Source organism: Alosa sapidissima, chromosome 22 (genome assembly GCF_018492685.1).
Source record: "Alosa sapidissima isolate fAloSap1 chromosome 22, fAloSap1.pri, whole genome shotgun sequence".
Taxonomy (NCBI): domain Eukaryota; kingdom Metazoa; phylum Chordata; class Actinopteri; order Clupeiformes; family Clupeidae; genus Alosa; species Alosa sapidissima.
The window spans coordinates 26645067-26666806 of record NC_055978.1 but is presented as its reverse complement, the minus strand read 5'-3'; the positions used below and the strand labels follow the sequence as shown (position 1 = coordinate 26666806).

The 21740-nt window shown below is 39.9% G+C and overlaps 2 protein-coding genes and 1 long non-coding RNA gene across 7 annotated transcripts in view; 2 read left to right on the top strand and 1 right to left on the bottom strand.

The window, feature by feature from the left end:
* Positions 1-2163: 2163 nt before the first annotated feature.
* Positions 2164-6160, bottom strand: LOC121697278 (intelectin-like). Of its 4 annotated transcripts, none has more exons than XM_042078728.1 (9): positions 6102-6160; positions 4366-4423; positions 4089-4170; positions 3849-3980; positions 3485-3732; positions 3200-3358; positions 2989-3109; positions 2706-2809; positions 2164-2448 (listed from the first exon to the last, which is right to left on the bottom strand). In XM_042078728.1, the coding sequence occupies exons 3-9, from the start codon at positions 4153-4155 to the stop codon at positions 2296-2298; spliced, it is 984 nt and encodes a 327-aa protein (XP_041934662.1). In that variant the 5' UTR covers positions 4156-4170; positions 4366-4423; positions 6102-6160; the 3' UTR covers positions 2164-2295. The 4 variants fall into 4 exon arrangements, with proteins under 4 accessions (XP_041934662.1, XP_041934663.1, XP_041934664.1 ...); XM_042078729.1 differs by having other exon boundaries at positions 4366-4426; positions 6102-6157; XM_042078730.1 differs by having other exon boundaries at positions 4089-4167; positions 4366-4551; positions 6102-6124.
* A 707-nt stretch (positions 6161-6867) lies between these two features.
* On the top strand, positions 6868-8200 carry LOC121697279. The gene is made up of 3 exons (XR_006026420.1): positions 6868-7246; positions 7549-7741; positions 7885-8200. It is a non-coding gene; the product is annotated as an uncharacterized LOC121697279 (long non-coding RNA).
* A 4158-nt stretch (positions 8201-12358) lies between these two features.
* LOC121697551 (protein kinase C epsilon type-like) overlaps positions 12359-21740 on the top strand; it is a 29251-nt gene continuing 19869 nt past the window's right edge. The window contains exons 1-2 of one of the 2 annotated variants that reach the window (XM_042079109.1): positions 12359-13578; positions 21424-21487. In XM_042079109.1, the coding sequence (XP_041935043.1) occupies positions 13231-13578; positions 21424-21487 (412 nt within the window). In that variant the 5' untranslated portion in view covers positions 12359-13230. The remainder of the gene's footprint in view (positions 13579-21423; positions 21488-21740) is intronic. The other variant, XM_042079110.1, reaches the window with a different exon arrangement.

The following is a 21740-nucleotide window of genomic DNA, read 5'->3' as shown; positions in this document are numbered from 1 at the left end:
GTTCTTACACACACACACACACACACACACACACACACACACAAAGATGTCAAAAGAATACAAGAAAGGTTGCTTGCTTATTTTATTAGAAATGTATTTAGTTTTTTTTTTGTCCAGCAGTAAAAAGGCTAACAATTATTATTATTATTATTATTATTATTATCATTATTATTATAGTAGTAGTAGCACTGTCAATATCATGGCTTTTACTGGGGTAGGCCTACTGCTAGGCTACCACCACCACCACACCTACATTCCTGGCTCAGCCTCTCTGTCTAATGTGAAGTCAGCAGCTGATATCAAGAAAATATTCTATTAAAACATAATAGTAGGGTACTTTCACTCCTAGGGAATTCTATATTTATTATTATATTTTATTATTATATTTAACCAGTGATCACAAGACTAAATATTGCCAAAAGATAAATAAAATACAAACAAATGAATTTCAGGTAAAAGTACAAAGACACCACATTTCTAATGTCGTTGAAATAGCCTCATATGTTGAAATGCTATAAGAAGCATATAGTGTGTGTGTGTGTGTGTGTGGAGGACGGAGGAGGGGGGCTTAGCCTCTGGCCCAACAAAAGAACCAAACTAGATTTTGAAGCAATGAATCAAAAGAGTGGTTTTCAACGCGAAGAGGTTAGTTAGTTAATATATTACAATAAATCATTTTATCCTTTAATGTGCCACTGAAATATTTTTAAGTGTGTCTGCCGTGTCTTCTATACATTGTAGCCTGCCTGGACCTGGTTAAGAGGAAGAAGAGCAGTCTAACTTTGTTATGTATAAAGATTAGAAGTCTAAGGCACGCTTTTTGTAAACTACTGCCTACTGAATGCATGAATTCGTTTCATCATTTGCTCACGCTACACTTCTTCACAATGAAAAATCTGACCGTCCTAATGAGTTTGACATAATGACTTGCAGGTGGGTATTCTGAGATCTTTCACACACATTTTTTTCGGTCGACGTGATTTTAGAAAAAGTTGAAATTGTTTTTTTTCCTGACGAATTCTGAGACTCCAGCGTTTCGAAATTTTTGAAAAAGATTTAATTTTCTTCTTTTGAAAAGAAGAAAATTAAATCTTTATATATCAATACGATTTCAAAGATTCAATTGAACGAAGCCAAGGCTACTGGCAGTTGGACGAAGCCAAGGCCTACTAACATTTCCCCTGGGCAGCCACAGGTTTGCTGCATGGCCTCTCAGTCTAAACTTAAGTGTACACCTACAAATGGATAAGCAGCATGGGATCAATTACCTTGGACATTCGTGACCATCTCCGCAGAGCAGTAGCCTATTTTATGTGTAATTTCCCCACTGTGTTACCTTGGGTCTTGAGTCAAGATAAAAATGCAAAACGCCATAAAACTGGAAACCATAGCTGGCTGTACCAGTTTGAGTAAAGTAGCTACCGACCTTCTCCGATTTCATCGCTTAACTGAACACAACTTTCTATTCATGGGTATTCATGCGGCACTTCTTTCTGACCTGGATTCGCGAGGCATCATGGGGTGCTGTATAGAACGCAGAGCGGCCAAACGAACGCTTGACACCCTCATACATTTAACCTCTGTCTCTTTAAACATTGCCAATATAGGTCAATTTTTTTTAGCACATGTTCAAATATTTCCTCATATTTTGGAATAGAAAAATTAAAAGACTACATGTTCAAATGGACATTGTAAATTACTGAAAAATCCCCGGAAAAGCACCCACTCTAAAATCAAATCAGGAGAATAAGGGGAAATAAGTGTGTGATTCTAATACACACTAAATTATACAATCTTGGGACTAGATAGAATCTACACTTTTAGCAAAGTTATTGCACATTCCCCATGCATGTTTCGTTTAGAATAGCCTATGAAGAGCGCAACTGGTTATGGATATAGGATTCATGGAATTTCATGACACAACTCTTTTTCGACACACACACACACACACACACACACAAAGTGATTTCCTGCAGAATATAAGCACAGAAAAAAATGTTTTTTTCAAGGCATTCGGGATCTTGTTTTGTGATAGCACCTCTGAATGAATGAAAATAGGTTCTAGGATCAAACTATACATTTGCAGAGCTTATTTTAGATCACTGTGAAGCATGCGTGTGCTGCCACCTTGTGGCTAAAATGTACTTTCATGCGTTTATTCGGTTTAATTCCAACCACTCACTTGTTTATTATTCAGTCAAAGTGTGAGAGTAAATAGTAAATAGTAAATACAAGTTGAAAAACAAAGGCATGTGCCACACTTGAAGTTTAGTCATGCTGTCTGTTAGGAGAACGTCAGCGGTAGAAGAGCAGCACGGAGGATTCGAGAATCTCCTTCGAGGTACTCCAACCTGTATTGGTCCCATATCCACTCCAGGCAAAGCTTGTGAAGTCACCACACTGGATTGGATTTCCCTCCGGAAAAAATCCCCCACCACCAATGCAGTACTGAAACAGACAGGAGTGATTGTTATACAAGGCTAAAGATACAGAAGGCACAGTTTGAAGCGATGTTGCCGAGCATTATTACAACACCAATTGGGCCATATTGTGCAATATTTTGTATCTGCAGCACTTGAGTTATCAATGGACAACTAACACTAAATGACAGTCGTGCAAAAGTTGCCCCAACCAATTCCTTAAACATGACCTAACGTGTCTTTAGGATGCTGGCTCTATAAAAGGTGATGCTCAGTAAGTCTTACTTGTTCAGTGTTGCACCCAGTGGGTTTGACTCCAGAGCAGATGGCCATGGCGGCTCTCTCATGGTTAAACACCCTGAAGGTGATGTAGCCCGGAGTAAATTCAGCTGCAACCATCAGCAAACAAGAAATCACCAAGCCATGAACCTCTACTATTTTCTAATGTTAAATATATTTCCTTTGCATATAACACATACAATGCATACATATCTTTGTTAAACTCTATGATGCACACATGTATTTGTAAACCCTAACTCTTTTGATAGAATATTTATTTTGTTCCTACTTCTTGTATATGGCCCATAAAACTGTTTGGTTTTTTCCGCATCTCCAAAATCATACACCACAGGAATAGCAGGCCCATTGTTGACCGGACATGCTCCAGCATTGTACCTTACTTTAAAGGTCTAGAAATGAAAAAGGAATGATAAATGACCTTTAAGCACTATCATCAAAATGACGTTATGTGTACGTATGTAATCCTGTATGATGCGCACATTGAAGAGATGATACAGATTGTTTCCGTAGAGTTGGAGAAAATGTGTCTCTGTGTGGTAACGCATGATGGCAGCAATCTTCCAGTGTTTCAGCAGACTTGTATTGGGAACGTGCCACACTGACACATCCTTTGCTGTAATGTCATAGTAACCAGGATTCTGTGAACAGCAAAGCACAAAAGCTGTCTTTTATACATTCTGTTTACACCACATTTAAATATGGTATCTTGGTCATTCATTTAGAAGTGTAATAAATATAAGTTTTGAAAACACTGTTCACTGCACTTTATAGTCATCACTGGTAGCGCCCTCAGGAGTTCCAAAGGTCACTGTGTTGCTCCATGTCCCCTCTCCATCCGGCCAATTAGGGCTGTTTCCCTGCTCACTTGACCAGCGGTCCCCTACAGTGCACTTCCCATAGATGTTGTTCTCATGCACACTAGCCACCAGAGTCCAGCCACCACCTGCTGTGGTCATGTCACAGTAAGTCTGGTACACCACCCCACTGGTCGTGATGAGGTAATACAAGCCATCTGAAAACACAGTAACATAGAGTTTTTAATTGAGATGTGCAAAAATAGCACATGGAAAAATTATAAAATAACACATTTTATAAAATAAATCTCTTATTCAAAAAGGCGATGCCTACCTTCGTGGATATGGTATTTTTCCTGAATATCCTTACAGCTGTGTCCTATCAAACTAAGTCTGCCAAGAGCTGTCTTCAGAACGTCATTGTTGCGATGGTCTACCAAATCTTCACAAAGTATGCCTAGATTACCTGTAGAGATAAGTAATGTTTATAATAATAATAATAATAATATTAATAATAATAATAATAATAGTAAAAGATTGCTCAGAGACCTATGTCCCACAGTGTGTAGCTTACCGTTATTACCCTCCACAGGGGGTGATATCAAGGCAAGGCACACAAGGAGGAGGATTTCACACAACATTTTTTACAGAACAACCTGTGAGAAAAAATTAAATTATGAGCTCAGCAGAACATTACATTTCACACTAGACATGAGGTGATAATTGAACTAGTTAATACATTACTGTCAACATACAGTTAACTGTTACAGTTAATCTTGGACATTTTAAGGTAAAGCTGAAAATACAATTGAAAATTGAGGACAAAATCATGTGCTAAGAAATCTGCTTACCGTATGCTATTCTGCTTGCAGTGAGGGTCATCCAGTATGGCTACAGACTTAAGACTCGCTGCTTTTAAGAGAGATGGATGCAGGAAATCAACAGAATGGGTGTTCTGAGCGGTCATTTCTACTGAGTTATCTCTCCAAATGTGCCTGTATCTTAACTGATCAAGCCCAGGAAACACATGATGAAACCTAATACAGTAAAGTCATTTTACACACAGCCAATTTAGCAATGGTGCATTGCAATAGGTTCCTCTTTTCTTTGAGAACGTTGACATTTGCGGTGACCCCACTTCAGCAATCATAGAAGAGCTGATGGAGCACTTGGTAGTGATGGACAATGTAATTTGTGTGTGTATGTGTGTGTGTGTGTGTGTGTGGGGGGGGGGGGGGGGGGGTAATGGGTCACCCATCCATTCCTCTTCTTATCCATATTTGTTCATGTGATTGATCAGAATCAGAAGAAGCCATTTCATAATAGTTGCAACGTATGTGTTGGATGATGCCATGACCAGGTTCCTATGACCAGGTAAGTGTTTTGGAGCAATAATTGACCCATTCCTGTTTGTTCATCGCTCAAGCACCACAATTTGAAACCTTTCCATTAGGCTACTGAACTGCCTAATTGGACTGGCTGGATTGCTCACTCAGGCATGCAGCTACTGCACACTATAGCCACAAACATGAATAGTAGTTACTCATAAAATACATGCCCATCCCTGCTACATCTGGTCTGAACAACAGTTAAATATAGCTGCTGTTGGGTGGAAACCTCCTAACTCTATGTTTTTAAATTATTTTCACAATACAAGTTTTTTTCAATTTCCAGAACACAAATGGATTTGGAGGTTTCCACCCGACAGCAGCGATCATATGTGGCGATATGTTGGCATGGCATTCTTAGCAGTCCATTTAGCAATACATGTAACAAGATCAGATAGTGCAGGCCTGTTGTAATCAGCAGATATTGTTCATTGACTTTGTTTACTTCGTTGATCTCAGCAGATATTGTTGATTGGATAATTTGGTCTATTGTCCTCCATCGCTGATACCACTTTGACCATGTTCAATTATGATCTCTTGCTTCACATCTCAGTATCATTTTGTGTCCAATGAACTACCAAACAATGTTGTTCAGTACTAGTATGATGTTTGTTATACAACAATTGGGTTCTATGGAACTATTTATTGGTTTCTGATTGGCCGAGAGACGTTCCATGAGTTGGAATATCCCTGGACATTTCAACTCAGACTTTGCACAGCTAATAATAAATCACTCCGAGATACAATGCGAAGATTTGACACAATGTTCTCATCCCAGCCCTCCACTATTTTAAGCAATGGGTTACTCCTTAGCAAACCATAACGAAACAGTGCTTCACCACATCTGTGGATTAAGCCACACAGTCAACTCAATGTAAGTAAGATAAACGAGGATGCTAATTATTCTCAGCATTGTGTATAATATGATTGTCACTTGGAGGAGACTTGTAGATAACTAACGTTAGCATAGTTAGCTAACCGCTGCTAACGAGCTAGCATCGTCACGTCAGGCTGTGTGCACAGCAGTGTAACATTTATTCACCATAAATTAATAAAGTCAGAGCCCGTCTCCCTTATTAGACATTCTCTGATAAAGTTGAGTGGTTCTGCAATGTAGACTATGTTTCCGTTTTTTGCAGTACCATGTCCCTCACATGACATGGCCCAGTGTCCTTGTAACATGCATGCAGCAAACCTACCTAGATATGAACGTGATTTCAGCCCGACTTTCAACATTTCTTTCAAGAAGACACTAACGAGGGATCTGGAATGTTGGTTACCTAGCAACCAAGACGCTGTCTATTGAAAAGGGAACTATTTTTTGATGCATAAGAACGATGTCGAAATTAACATTTTTAAACAGTAACGGGATGTTTTCAGATTATTTAGTTTGTGGTAGAATTGTTGTATAAAAGCAATATAGCACTCGTGATCGTGGGATTGGTCATGGATATTCCAACGGCCGAACAACACCCGTGGGAATATCCATGACCAACCCCACTCTCACTCGTGCTATATTGCTTAAGTGACCTTGTGACCTCAACACTCTGGCTCAGGCTGAAGGATGACTACTCATAACGCAAGTTTGCAATCATTGTTTAGTGTTATGCAAGGGAAAGCGGCCATTGAGGCGTCCTGCTATACCAAATGGTTTGTAAAGCAATTCTGTTTTTATGAACGTTTTTAATGTGAGAACTGATACAGAATTTGCTCTGCATTATGCATCGTATTATTATAATCTTGTTAGTTTTGTTGTCATGCGTATGGAGTATCACACAGGGAGGGGAGAGGGGACACAGTTTTTTTTATACAATTGCTAAAATACTTTTGTCCAATCTGGAGTGACATTTCAAAACACAATTAACACAACATCTATTTATTGTGGACCATACCACAATTCATGTTGCTTTCACACATTATACAGTCAATGGACACATTTCTAGAATGTGTCAATTTTCTTTACAGACAAACTTTTCCAATACCACAGTTATGGATCATTCTTGTCTTATTTTCAACTGCACACTCTGTATGCAAGAACAGAAAACTTGGCATGTACTATAAAGCCTCTACAATAACATCTGCGCAAAAGCTGTAGTGAAACTTTTGATGAGCAGTTTTTAACAAACAGATCATTGAAAGATTAAGAAACGGCTGATTTACTGTAAGTTGTGTAAAGCAGAGCACTCAGCCATAGCAGATTCCATTCTCAACTGTGGATAACAACACAGAGGGGCAGAGAGATGCCTGGACATGTGAGAGGAAGAGTTGCACAAGGGAAAGGACGAAGAGCAGGGAGAGGGGAACCTGGACCAGGGTGGCCTAGTCAGACCTGGACCTCCACAATGTGAGTCAGATAGGAAACAGGAGGAGGGAGGAGGAGGGGAAGTGGAGGAAGAACGGCTGGCACTGATGAAATGGAGAACAGAACTGGCCATGGCTTTGTTCCTTCTGAATATTTTTTTTTTTTGCAGTATGTCAGATATTTTGTTGATTACTGGCAAAAATGTCATGTTGCTACAGTTTTTGCCGATTGCTTACATGCTAAAATTGAACGCTTAGACGAAACCTTTGAAACCTAATTGCTTCTTACCATACTTTAAAACACAGTGTAACCATACCTTAAACATATTTTCTTGCACTTTGCAGTTCTGCAACAAACTTATTGCGAAACACTTACATTGGACTTCGTTCAAGAATGATACCTATTGTAATCATTGGCAAAGCACCTCTATTCAAAATGCAAAACACATCAATTGGAAATACCCACACACAACTGAAAAGACTTATACAGAAAATGAACACCAATCAGTCTGAACCTCAGCACTACAATAGACACCAGGTAAGCCATTATGTACCTCAACAATTGTGTACCTGTATAATTTCACAGTTTTGTTGACCATTTCCATTTCTAAACCCTATCAAATAATTCTTGTCATGTATGTGACCGCTGGCTAACCACACGTCCACTTCCCTCTTCTGCAGAATGGAAGAGGCATGCAGACAGGGTCATTTGAAACACAAGGCAATTTCCCTATTTCCCTACTTTTCAGCCTGAGAGGACATCAGTGCAGTGCAGTGCAGTGCAGTACAGTGCTTAGTGTTGATAACTGTAATTCTGTTTTTCTTTCCTTTCTTTGGTTTTGGTGTAAAAACTTTTGTTGTTAAAAAGAAACTGATCAGTGGAGGAACTACAGAATAATGTCTAAGAAAAGCACAATGAAAATAGAACAGCAAACACTGGAGTGTTTCATCAAGCACATCAGAGTGTTGCTGCTGATTTGAAAGAGTAGCCTGATTAAAATGCTGCATGTGTGCATCGGAGTTCCACCTCATTTTTTGATAACATCACATCAAAAATGCACACATTTAACACTCAACCAAAAAAACAAAAATAAAAGGGGGTATGGTATTGTACATTGTATGCAGGTACAAATAGCACAGAAACATGAAAAGTAATGCAGTTCTTGAAATGCCATTAAATGTTCTTGAGAGCTGGTGCACAGTGATTCACTGCATGTTCCTCTTGGATAGCAAACACATGCTAGTGTTTTAAAAGATTGGGTGTTTTCAGTAAGTAAGAAAAAAAATGTTGTCATGACAAAGCTTACAGCACCATCTACTGGACGGAAAACATAAAAACAAAATCTCTGAGTATTTTTTAAGAAAATAATGATCTACTGCAGTGTTTCTCAAAGTGTGGTCTGCAAGTTATCCCAAGTGGTCCGCGAGCAGACGTGGTAAAATATAATATAGATGAGTTGATTGCAATATTGAACCAACTTGTATGTAAATCCCAACAGACCAGGTTGGTAAATCCAAACAGTTCTGCAACACTACCTATGTCATCTATGCGAGTTTAAATCATATGAATCCTCTGAAACAATAAGCAAGGTGCAAAGACAATAAGCAAGGAGGTTCAGTGAGTAGGCCTATTGCGTTATTATACTGTTGAAGTAGGTCTACTCTTTTTTTTTTCAGCTAGGTGGTCCGCAAGGTTTTTTTTAATTATTATTGGTTAAGTGGTCCTTGGTCTGAAAAAAATTGAGAAACACTAATACTGTATGATTGCGAGAAGGATGTGCTTGACGAGAAGGAAGTGCTTGACGTTGAAAATGATTCAGTTTGTGTGTGTGGTATGCTGAGATATGCTATGGTAATCTTTGAAGACCATGGTCATCGCAAAACTTCATACCGATATGTACGGTATACAATTGTCTATGTAAGTGTACCTTAACCACCTGGGTTCACTTGTTTCTATTGCAAAGTCTGTACCACAGTATGGTCCATAATACTTTCATTTATAACCTGCTGAAGCCCTCTCCAGTGTACCCGTCCACTATATCTCCATTGATTGTAAATGTAAATGAATAACAACATTATGCAAAACAGTTCACTGGCAGGCGCGAAGAAATCAAACACATTCATATATCAGCTGTGTCATTTTCAGTCCAATGAACTACCTGCCAAGCTTGCTCAGTAGTATGATGTTTGGTGACCTTGTGACCTCAACACTGACTTTCATCCCCCTGGCTCAATCTGAAGGATGATGCTCATTAACATTGTATTATTTATCACTTAAAATACTGTATTTTTGTATTTTGAAAATATTAAAAACACTCTTGAAAGGGAGCATGAAATCACTTTGTAAACCTTTCATATCTGTCTATTTAATGTATTCCTTCGAACCTACACTGACTCTGCTGCTAAAGTGGGCAGTGTTTGAGAGCAACAGCTTTTCTCTGCCTACGAGACATGCTATTCATCTGCAAATAGTCAACAGATAACTCCGTTGACCTGCCTGTAACATCTCATAGCCTACTGCAGTGATTCTAAACGTTTTTGGGGCTAAGGCACACCAAAGATCAAACCAAAATGCCAAGGCACACCGGCTTATGGTTACTGATTGTAAAGTATGTCATTATTATATATTATTATAACATTATTATCTAGGCAATAACAGGAGTGTAACATGTGTATAATGCCTCGGCACACCGGTTGAGAACCACTGACCTACTGTATCAGAGATGTACTCAAGAAGTCACAGCTGAACTTGTCAAGTGGTACAAGCTAACCACCGAACCAACTGAAAGCCACATAAGGTGGACCTAAAGCAACCCAGTGCAGTTCTATTACCTACAAAATAATGGCTTCAAAATCCCCTGGTACATGGTACATATAATACAGAAAATAAAGTCTCTGACATTATCAATGCATGCCCAGAATGATATTTCACTGTGTAATGTTGTTGATCAGGTAGGATCATAACCCTTTTAGTTGGGTTTTTAACTGGGTACTGTGTAAGTGTTAAATAGGGTTATATTGACACCAATGGGCATAGATATGGATGACACATAGGGTAACTTTTTGAACAATGCAGCAGGGGAACCACATAACAGTTTCCATGTACAGTTCCCTCCAGAATGATTGGCACTCCTGCTAAAGTTGACTAAAAACAGGTATAAAAAATAATCTTTTGGTGAGTTATTGTAATCTCACAATGAAAACAAACCCAACCTTGAAGGGAAGCAAATGTAGACTATTCTGAGAAAAAGGAAAATCAAGAAATAAATGTTTTTAACAAAAACACGTCGCCCACAATTATTGGCATCCCTAGAAAAGAGTGTCTGCGAACTTTCTGAAGTAGTTCATGACTTTCTTTTTCACTAAGGTATAAAAATAAAGTGTCACAGAGTGACAACTGCCCAAGTCATTTTTCAACGTGGGAAAATCAAGAGAATACACTACATTTAGAGTATTTAAAGGAAAGTGTGTTGACATTTGTAAGTCAGAGAATGTGCTATCTAACCAAGTACTTGGTTGAAATTGGCCATATTTACAGTTAAAACAATAATTAAAAGGTTCTAATCAACTGGAAATGTGACAAACATGCTTGGACAAAGACCCATGGTTATCTTGCCCCCCACACAGTATGGAACATGGTGAGAGAGGTAAAGAATTCCATAAGAACCACTGTTGGAAAGTTACAGAAAAAGGTATCAGTCCCCCAAAAATCTTCAAAAGTGACCTCACTGCTAATAAATTATTCAGAGAGCATGCCAGGTAAAAGCCTTTTCTGTCATTTAATTAAAATGTAAATGGAAAGAGTTACTGAATGCTACAGTGATTTTGTCTGGAAATGTGGTCTATTGTCAGATGAAATTGCGCTCTTGAGAAGAAACACTTTAGGTGGGCTCGTTAGTCCATGGTATCATAAACCCCAAGAAAAACCTGAACACATTTTCAATGGAAATCTGTCAATCTTTCACAAGACACTAAAAGTGGGTCATGATTGGATCATTCATCAGGTCAATGAACCAAAACAAATGTCCAGACCAAAACTAAAAAGGTGTGCTGAACACAAAATCAAGCTTCTGCCATTGCTATCTCAGTCCCCTGATCTAAACTCCATAGAAAAACAGTGGGGTGAGTCAAAGAGTAGAATGCACAAGGTTGGATTTTCCTCATTGTTTTCATTGTGAGATTACAATAAATCACAAACAGATTTATTGTAATCTCACAGAAAAAACAGAAACAGGTTATTTATATCTGTTTTTAGTCAATTTTAGCAGAGCTGCCAATAATTCTGGAGGGGTACTGTATTCTGCTGATTCAAGAAACTGATGGTTAAAGTTCTCAAGAAACTGATGGTTAAAGTTCTCAAGGTTGATGTGAGAGCGGGGGTGTATTGTGTGTGTGAGCAACCTACACATTACTCATTGTGCACAAGGTCATCTTCCTGAATCTCAATATTCTGATCACAAGTGTGGGCAATTTCAGCACCAGTCAGAGGCTACATTAATTGTTTCGCACTTTTATGATGTCATCACATAAGTAACAGTATAGGTTTTTACCAAAACCATATGGCAATTTTTAAACTACAAAAATGCATATACAAAATACAAAATATACACAACTATAAATTATTTTGATACAAAATACGAGGCCATTTACTTCAACCCATTAAATACAAATGACAAAATACTATTTTATATTTGTAACGTGTATTTTAAATACATGTATCATAAATGCTGCCCATCCCTGCCTAATGCCATGTTTTGTCATTAGCCAATATGAATTTGGGCTTTATCCAAGATTTCACTTTTAACTGACAGCTTGGCAAGTTTATTCTTAACTTTTTTGCGTAGTTGTGCAAACAATAGTGTTGCGTGTATTAAAATAAATCATGATTCTTCTTTAACAAACACTTTCATTATATTATTACATTATCTTAACTGTGTGTGTTTGAATTCCGTCGTCTATTCTCATTGTTTGGGTAGTTAATTAAATATTTTTGTAAAAAAAAATGAAAAGCAACTTGTTTAAATTCATTGTTATCTTAAAATTTCGGCGGAAGTTGTCAGGCGTCTTGCAAAGATTTGGGCATTGTCACATTCGAAACATCTCACCTCTCGCCAAGGTCGGTGATTTTTACGTTAGAGGCAGCAAATGATGTGGTCCTGTAACCCAGGTGCATTCCATCCTGTCGTACTTTGCCGCCCCAATCTTGCTCGCTCGCACAGTGCTCCCTCGTCCGGCCTGACTTTACTATCAACTGACGTGTTTTGCGCATTTCCTGGACCAGCGCAGACAGGCTAAGGGAGGGATAGGGAAAGGAGAGGTAATTTGCAGGAAACGTAGAGGGAAAGGGAATCAGACAGGAGCGGGCCGTGCTCGAGATCTAATTGAACACTTGGGAACCGTAAGAGAAAACCATTTGTTACATGTTATCATCTATCCAGCCGCCACAGTCTACTGACTAGCAGCGATCATGTGTGGAGAAGGAAGAATTCCAAACGTCTAAGCGCATTTGCTGGATTCAGAGGAAGACCAACAGTAGAGCTCCAGACATATTTTCCCTCGCTGTTCACATAGAACCGTGTCAGGCATTTGTCGTTTCGTCTGGTTTTCACTTTGGAAAGCCATACTGATTCGACTACGAAGGCGGATTTTAAGCTGGATTTGATTTCAGAGAGGGGTGAATCCGTTTGTTTACGTATGGTTCCGCACTCAAGGACAGAACAAAACGTAAACAAAAACGGTACCACACTGAGCACCGTTGTATACTGGGCTGTTTTGCATTTAATTAGTGTTCTCTATGGTACATGTTGAAAACTGCAACTAGTTCTTTGGTAGTTATTGGAAGCGGAGAAATATGGACATTTGCTCAGGTTAGCGCGCAAGCTGACTGAACTGAATTAGTGGGCATTCATGTGAAGTCAATGATCCTCGTTTGAGTCCTGTGGCGGTGGCCAGTACCAAGACTGTCCTACTGTTTGTTTCATCTACAATATACAATCACAGAAAGAGCAAGGTTGCATCGGTAGCATCATGGTGGTTTTCAATGGGTTGCTGAAGATAAAGGTCTGTAAGGCTTTGGACTTGAAGCCTACGGCATGGTCGTTAAGACACGCAGTTGGAGTGAAATCCCAGACCTTTCTGTTGGATACCTATATCGCCCTAAACGTGGACGATTCACGCGTGGGTCAAACATCTACCAAACAGAAGACAAACAGCCCAGCGTGGAACGATGAGTTTGTGACTGAGGTTTATGACGGAAAGAAAATTGAATTGTCCGTCTTTCACGACGCTCCGATTGGATACGACGATTTTGTTGCAAATTGCACAATACAGTTCGAAGATCTGCTGCAGAATGGCAGCAGACACTTCGAAGACTGGGTATGTGTTAGATGTCCTGATATTTTGCCTGCTTGTCTTTCATGTGTTATCAGTGGTTAGAGTTGTTTTGATAATTTCATTTGCCCACAGAGCTTCCCGACAAACATCCCCTTCAGGGGCTTTCCCTTTCGCTAGGCAAAGCCTAGCCATTTACAGCCATGGTATTTGTTGGGTGCACAAAACCCCTTTTGTGCAACATAGAGAATATAGTTGACTTCTCTGCCACGAAATATCGAAACGTGTGTAAAAGATAGTGATCAATCTGTAGAGCTAAACGTACTCCTTGTACTCACAATAGTTCGACCAAAGCGACTGAATGGGTGGAGTCGCGAACTTTCCTTCTCGGATGTAAATGTAGCAACGTCTTTTCGATTTTAGGGAGCAACAGGATGCGCATCGCCAGGAAAGGTCCTGCGTCCTGGTCCCCCTCTCCCCCACCTGAGTCAAACCCTATGGTCAAACCACTACTAATATTTAAGTCAGATATGTTGCCGACGAATATTTATGTAAGTACATTGTACTTCAGAAGAGGGACCACCTTTTAGGCACTTAATTTGTAGTAGGCCTATGAGACATGACATTGTAATGTCTCATTGTAACCCATATGAAGAGCTTCCATGCTCTGTCATGGGACATTGAGAGAAAGGTCAGACTGTATTGATCATGCCACTGTTATTGATAAGTCCTGTCCTGACAGTACAGCTGTTAAATGAGTCAGGGGAGGCGGTGAAGAGGCTTGTGGGAAATCTCTGGCCGGGGCTTAGATGTCCGCACCACCACCCCTCACCCCAGCCCTAAGGATACAACATTTGCTAAACACCATGGAGTACAGTTGTTTGGGAGTTACACAACAGCCTCTTGTAGTCTAGTGACTTGCAGTGGGTATGACTGGTTGAATGGGGATATGAATGTGAAAAACCGATGGGGTGCTTCATTAGTGGAAGTTCATGGAGTTAACATGGGATCATGTTCTGACCCTGTAAAGAGACTATATGCCAAAACTATTAAACAATTATTTCAGAATGCCACTAAGCATGGAAATTGCATACAGAGGCAACTTAATAAACAGGCTCCACAAGTGCTGATTATAATAGGTGACCTCATATTTGACCTCACTCACAAATGGGCACAATCTCATATTTGACCTCACTCACAAATGGGCACGATCTCATATTTGACCTCACTGACAAGCTGACACACAAGACCACACTACACTGCTGAAGGAAAATGTGTGAGAAACTTGAGTGTGATAGGAACCTCCAGCAGTTCCCACATCTGGATACCAAACATTTCCCATCAAATACACTGTAGACATTGAGGAATAAAATGATAAAAATAATTCAGAAATACTTTTTCCACAAGCAGTGTAAAGCTTCAATCATGATACTTTTAGTCCCCGAGGGGCAATTCGGTTTACAGCCAACCCATCCATGAAGGGGTTAAAAGTTAAAAAGTACATTGGCCTACACTGTATAAAATGTATGCAATGTTAAGAATAATAAATAGACAAATAAATAAGTAAGTACTGCTGCAGTCATACATCACCTGTTTACAGCCACACACAGGCACACACACACACACACACACACACACACACACACACACACACACACTTCACTTGCCAGTGACGGAGCAGAGCAGTGTCAGAGTGCAAGAACCAGTATTGTTGTAGTTATGTGTTTTCTTTTAACAGTCTTATGATGTTCATTTAACAGTCTAATATCTTATCTAGACTTTGCTATGCTGTTTTTTAATGGAATCCATCAACTTAGAGGCTCAAAATGGCCTGAACAGCAACAGGGCACATTTACGAAGTGAATAGTTGAGGGCAAGCTTTGGCAGACCTCCAGAAGAAACGGCCCAGCATGCCGGCCACTTGTTTGGGTCGTCTCCTCCTTGTTTGGGTCGTCTCCTCCTTGTGCTGCTCTGCATCACTTGCACACTGTTCTGAGTGTGGACATGACCACCTTGGCCTCAGCCTTTTAGTCAGCCACAACACAAGTAGGTCAGACAGGACTTCAGACATGATCGTCTCTTCCTGAGGCGCTGTTGCCAGAAAAGCTACCACCTCTGTACCCCATTATGAACTGATGGAGGTGTAGTGTCAGTGAGAATTTCATTCTTTATTGTTTGTATAGAAAAGGTAAATTGAAGGTAATTTGATAGACAAGGTTGCAGTAGGTATTTTCAGATACTCCCCTATCTGATTTTATTTTTACTGCGTAGACCAAGCATTATTTTAGGATGACTATTTAACACAGTCCTTCAATGGATACCTAGGTGTGATGCATTCTCTTTACACATTCCTGTTCTCCATGATGGCTAAGATTAAAGGTCATTAAAAGATTCCAAACAACGGCTGTCAGTTGATCTACATGCTGTAACATGTATAGTCCACTGCATGCACTTTCCAAACAAACAATTTCTAGTAAAAGAGAATTTCAACAATCTGTGGAGAGACAGCAGGCTGCTTTTGAAAGAACTGAAGACAAAGTGCAAATGAGATGGATATTAGAGAAAAGACCACATCTTATCAAAACAACTATATCTCTTAAATGATCAGATGGTGGAAGTCAGACAAAATGGGTGTTTCACCAGCTAATCGGAGGCAGAAAGTGCGAAATTACGGGGCAGCCGTGGCCTACTGGTTAGCGCTTCGGACTTGTGACCGGAGGGTTGCCGGTTCGAACCCCGACCAGTAGAAAGCAGCTGTAGTGCCCTTGAGCAAGGCACCTAACCCCTCACTGCTCCCCGAGTGCCGCTGTTGTTGCAGGCAGCTCACTGTGCCGGGATTAATGTGTGCTTCACCTCTTTTTTTTCAATTGAGACCAAAACTTGACTGAAAACATTTTTATGATTTAATATAATTCTAATTTTAAATTCAACATTTTGTTAAGGGGAGTAAACCAAGAATTTCTGTATGCATAGCCTGTTTGTTGTTTGGTTAGTTGAGCTTGTTGGTTGAGGAGAGCTTGTTGATTTTTCTCCTGAACCACCCATTCAGTTTGCAGTGGGGTGTGGTTAAGTCACAAAGAGGACTGACTTGTCCCAAGGGAAAGGATGTTATGGTTGAATTCCCTTACAGGGTTGGTTAAGATGATTTAAACTGTATACATTATGTCTGTATTCAGTGCTTTGGGCTTTATGTCAGTTTAATCACTTTCAATTTAATTTGGGACAGCACTTTTCAGCTAATGCTCCTGGACAGCCAGAATTCAATTGTATCCATACAACAATGGATATTTATCAGGATACGGCACAGCAGCTAATGAAAGCACTAGTCTGACAATTAGACATTATTCATATTCTTTTAATCGTTATCGTTATTTTAATCATAGCTGATCAAATTAGTTTGTTCATTAAATGGGCACTTAACATTTCTTCATAAATGCTTACAATGTGAATATCAATGTAGGTCTTTGATGTCTACAAATACATTTACATATTGTGCCCATGCATATGGTAAAGAGCTCTTGAGAAAATGTTCAATTACTACAAGTACATTATGCAGTTCAGTACTATATTCCTAGGAAGGATTAGTGGCCTTCTTGACACACAACACAAATATCAAACTCTCTGTGTGGGTGCGCGCATTCACACGTGTGTGTTTATTTGTTTATTGTATTACATGCATTGGGAAGTGATGGGAGAGAGAGAAGTGTATGTAAATGTGAAATGCAAGTCGAGGGAAAGATGAGTACATGTGCTTAAAGCTGCCCGCCTTGAACCTGCTGCTGATTTCCCATATGTGCAGTGGTGGAGTGCTCCACACTCTCAAATTAAAGTATGAGCTCTAATTATTTTTTCATTTCTCTCTCTCTCTCTCTCTCTATCCCTCTCTCTCAATCACTATCTCTATCACTATCCCCATCTCTCTCTCTCTCTATCTATCTATCTCTATCACTATCCCCATCTCTCTCTCTCTATCACTCTCTCTCTCTATTCTCTCTATCTCTTTCACTCTCACTCTTCTCTTCTCTGCTACTCTGCCTGTTGGCCTTGCTTTCCTATAACTGACAATATGACTAGAGTTGAACTTTGGCAGTGGATATTCATGATAAATATATACAGTATGTACAGCAATATTTACGATTCAGAATGATTCAGAATCTTATTAATGCATATATTTTCTTTATCTGAAACAAATATGCATGGAGGAGCCAAGTACACAAGACCTGTGAAAATGGCGTTATGGTTGTTGGGTTGCTGTCTGTTTTATCACATCATCAGGACAGAGTGTTTCCTAATCATATCTCACACACAGGACCCTATGTAGGAAGAGATGTATACTACACACACCTTTCCTCTTATTTTTGTTCATATCAACAGTTGGTTGTATTTTAGCTTGCACTCATTGATGTTGCTTTTTTGTTCTTCTCTTAAGAGAGAATTATAGAGTTGTCAAGTGTGATCTCACCAAGATAAGAAAAAAATGGCAACAATTGTTTGTTCAAGTTTTATATTTAGGATAATATTAACACATGAATATCATATCACATTATGTTTTGAAGTAATTGTAATACGTAGATTATTAAATATGTGGACTAAAGAAACTTGGCCCATTGATCCCAATTAAGACTATAAAAACCCTTGGATGAAATTGTGCGTGATCATCTTCTGAATGAATCTTCCACTTTTGGAGATGTAGAGGACACAGCACACAGCAGGTACATAGCATCTTGTAGGCTACCTAAACACCATTATGTAGCATGTACGTAATGTACGCAGTAACGTATGTAAGAAGCAGATTTGGATGGTTAAGGATGTTGGAGTCATGTAGAGTTGACTTTCAACCAAAAGGTATGATGGTGTTTTAAGCCCTTACTGTTGACTTTAAGGCAGCACTGTGACCGTTGACTTCAAGGCACCTAACCCAACCATAACCCTAACCTTTGCTAACCCTAGTGCCTTCCGTGCACAAATGATAACAATGTAATTTTAATGCTTCTTAACAATAAATTGTGAAGTATTTTGGGAGTTCATCATATTCAGGACATAATATTATTAAAACATTCAGAGAATCCAGAGAAATCTTTGTAAACAAGAGAAAGAGCTGAAAAACAAATTGGATGGCTGTGGTCTTTTGGACCTCAGATGGCACTGCATCAACATCAGACCTATCATTGTATGGGTTCAGGAAAACCTCTGTCTGTCTACATTGTCTATGTGCACAGTTTGATACTCAATTCAAAAACTGCAGCCAAAATTGTAACAGGCAAAACACCCGAAATTGTGTTGAGACACGATACAGAAAATACCACCGTCTTATCTGGGCCTAAATTGGACTGATGTAGTTTTGTGGTTAGACCAATCAAAATGTGCCATTCTTTTTTGAAATCATGGATTCATCTGAGCTAAAGAGAGGGCCTATCCAAATATCTAACCTATCAAACTTGTTTTAGTGCTCAGTTCGAAACCCAACATGTTCTATGACTGTGGATGAGCATTAGTGCTTACAGCATGGGCATCTTGGCAAAGCACAATGAATTCTGAACGATGTACAGTATACAGGTTTTGAGCAACATATACTTCCATCCAGGCAATGTCTTCCAGGGAAGACCTTCAATATTTTAGGAGAATAATGCCAAAATGAATTCTGCACATATTTAATGTTGATGGAATTGATGGAACTGAACTACTTTAGGTTGGTAAGGATCAAAACATGAATTAAGGCTAGGTCTGCTTTATTAAAGATGAATGAAGCTAAGGAGAATCATCTCCCACAGGTTTTGCTGAATTTGGTTGTGACAAATAGACAAAGTGTCAAGGGGATGTCAAATGGTAAAAATGATCCACAATTATGACTATCTCACCTTACTTGCTATTTTTGCCTGTTTTTCTTTCCTTCCATGAAATGTGCGTCACAGCACTTGCAGACTGCGAGGTTTAAGCAATCTTTTGTGACAAGCCATAGTGTGTGACATGGGTCTAATACACTTGGGTACGACATCAAATTTTATGTATGTAGACTTTGCAATGAATCATACAACCTGAATCATAGGCCAATGATAAGTCAACATGGAAGGTTGTAGCATTAGTAAGATGGTCATCATGAATATGTCTGACAGTCAGAATGTTGTCTTTGGCTATCTTTGGTTATAAGACTGTGACATCAGCCATCTTTGAACCTCTCTCATATAGTGACCACAGTTTTGGAGCCACAATCAAAAAGATGACCATTTTTGCACCGGGGCAGCTCAGAATCCCACCGTGTATGCCTGCCTGCCTTTTGAATGATCCTAGAAAGAATGGGTCTTTTTGTTGAGTAACCACAGACGTCATATAACTTTATGGAAAAGAAAAATGATTTTGTTCCATAACAGTTATACTGTAGCTAACAACTTCAGAGAGTGAACTAGATCACTGTCACCCGCACCCTCAAAGCTTTAACTGTCCATGACATAGGTGATGAAAATGGGAGCATGGAGCTCTCTTACCATACCAAGGCAGTATGACAGAGGCTCACACAGACCCATTAAAATGACCAAAAATAAACCGTAGCCTTCTGCAGCCCTGGTTTCCTCGCAGTAGCGGGTGTCTTGGCAGTGCCTTTGGCAGCAGAAGTAGGACTTGGACAGAGGGAGAGAGATGAAATCATGTTTCCATGGTGTTGATGCATAGAACAGGGTGTCTGACAGACTCCTACGGGCTGCATTTGAAAGAGCTGCTTCAGGCTCATGTTCCTGGCTAGACCTGTCCAGTTTGCAGCTCCTGACCACCTCACCTCGCTTCAATCAGTGTAAGACTGAGGTGAAGCTATGTGACACTTGGGGAGAGCTGCTAGAACATGGTGCCAGCCCAGAGGAAGTGGACCTCTGGCATCCGCAGATAAACAGACTTCTAACCTTGATGTGAGGGAGCAGCATGCAGCAGCCGCTGCCTGCACACAGACACAGTCCCATCCACAGTGCTGAAGCGTGGGAGCTTAAAGGAGTGAGCACTGGGGTATTGCGTAAGGAGATCTGCCCCGGCTTATCCCTGGATCTGATCCCTCCTCTTCTCCCCTCCCCTGCGTATTCGCTCACAATCCGTCCATATTCTCCACTTTACTGGCACTTTAGGCCGTCACATAAGCCCCATACCCGTGTCTACCTTTAGTGTGCCCCACCAAGTAAACAGCTGGCCACATGTTACATACTCGGCCATATTAGGACCTGTGTCCTACTGTATGTGTTGTCAAGTTGACACAATAAAATTCTCTCCTCATCTCTTGTCAAAAAAGGCAGTGAGACGTAGGAACAGTTGACAGTGGTGTATAAGAGGTCTGCATCTGACCATGTCTTTACTCCCACTCTGTCACTATTTCTCTCCTTTTGTCTGATTTTCCCTTCCATAACCACCTCTCTTTTTTCGAGCGCCTAATGTGATTAAGCTGCCGTTTGTGCCGAGTGTGTGAGTGTGGGCTTGGCCGTGGGGTTTATGTTGGCCCCGTCTCTGGAACTGGGGTGGGAGATCGGCGCACAAAACATTTCATTTCTCATTTTCTGGTCGGATTTTCGTTTCTGTGGAGAATAGTAAAGGGCTCCCTGCAGTCTCAGCCATCAGTGCTGCAGAGACATCAAATACACTCCCACACAACGCAGGACACTAATGGTGTTGTGTGTGTGTGTGCTTGTGTATTTTTAAATGGGTCGATCTATTCTCTCAGTTGCACCCATATGAAGTACAGTACCAGTGCATATATTTTGTATTGGCTTCAATTAAATGATCGTATTCTGATAATTAATGTAATGTGGGTTTGTTTGTGGGCTCAAGGCTGGTATCTGTGGCCTGCTGCATCACACGTTATTATTTCATATCTGATGTAAACCGTCTTTTGAATCCAAACACTCTCTCTTTCTGCAGATTGACTTGGAGCCAGAGGGCAAGGTTTTTGTCATCATTGACCTCTCGGGTTCTACAGGTGAAGGTAGGACATGATTTCATGAGCACAAAACATTAATACATGCACGGACACACACCCCCACACACACGCACACACTTGCTCAGGGAAGAAGAATGGTCAGAAATAACTGGACAGTTGTGTGTATTTCAATTGAAATAGAATAATACAACTTTAATTAAAGGTACCTTTACCTTTATTTTGATGAAATGAAGGCAGATAGTCAGGGAGGAGATTGCATTGCAATTATACTGTGGGTCCCAAAGCCATTCTGTAAGCT

What these genes read in the sequence shown, in the direction of transcription:
- LOC121697278 (XM_042078728.1), bottom strand. Translation starts at nt 4,155, where the DNA reads ATGTTGTGTGAAATCCTCCTCCTTGTGTGCCTTGCCTTGATATCACCC. An exon ending in AAAATACCATATCCACGAAG is followed by an intron (nt 3,733 to 3,848) that starts GTAGGCATCGCC and finishes CTGTGTTTTCAG; the next exon opens with ATGGCTTGTATTACCTCATC. An exon ending in CTGGGTGCAACACTGAACAA is followed by an intron (nt 2,449 to 2,705) that starts GTAAGACTTACT and finishes TGTCTGTTTCAG; the next exon opens with TACTGCATTGGTGGTGGGGG.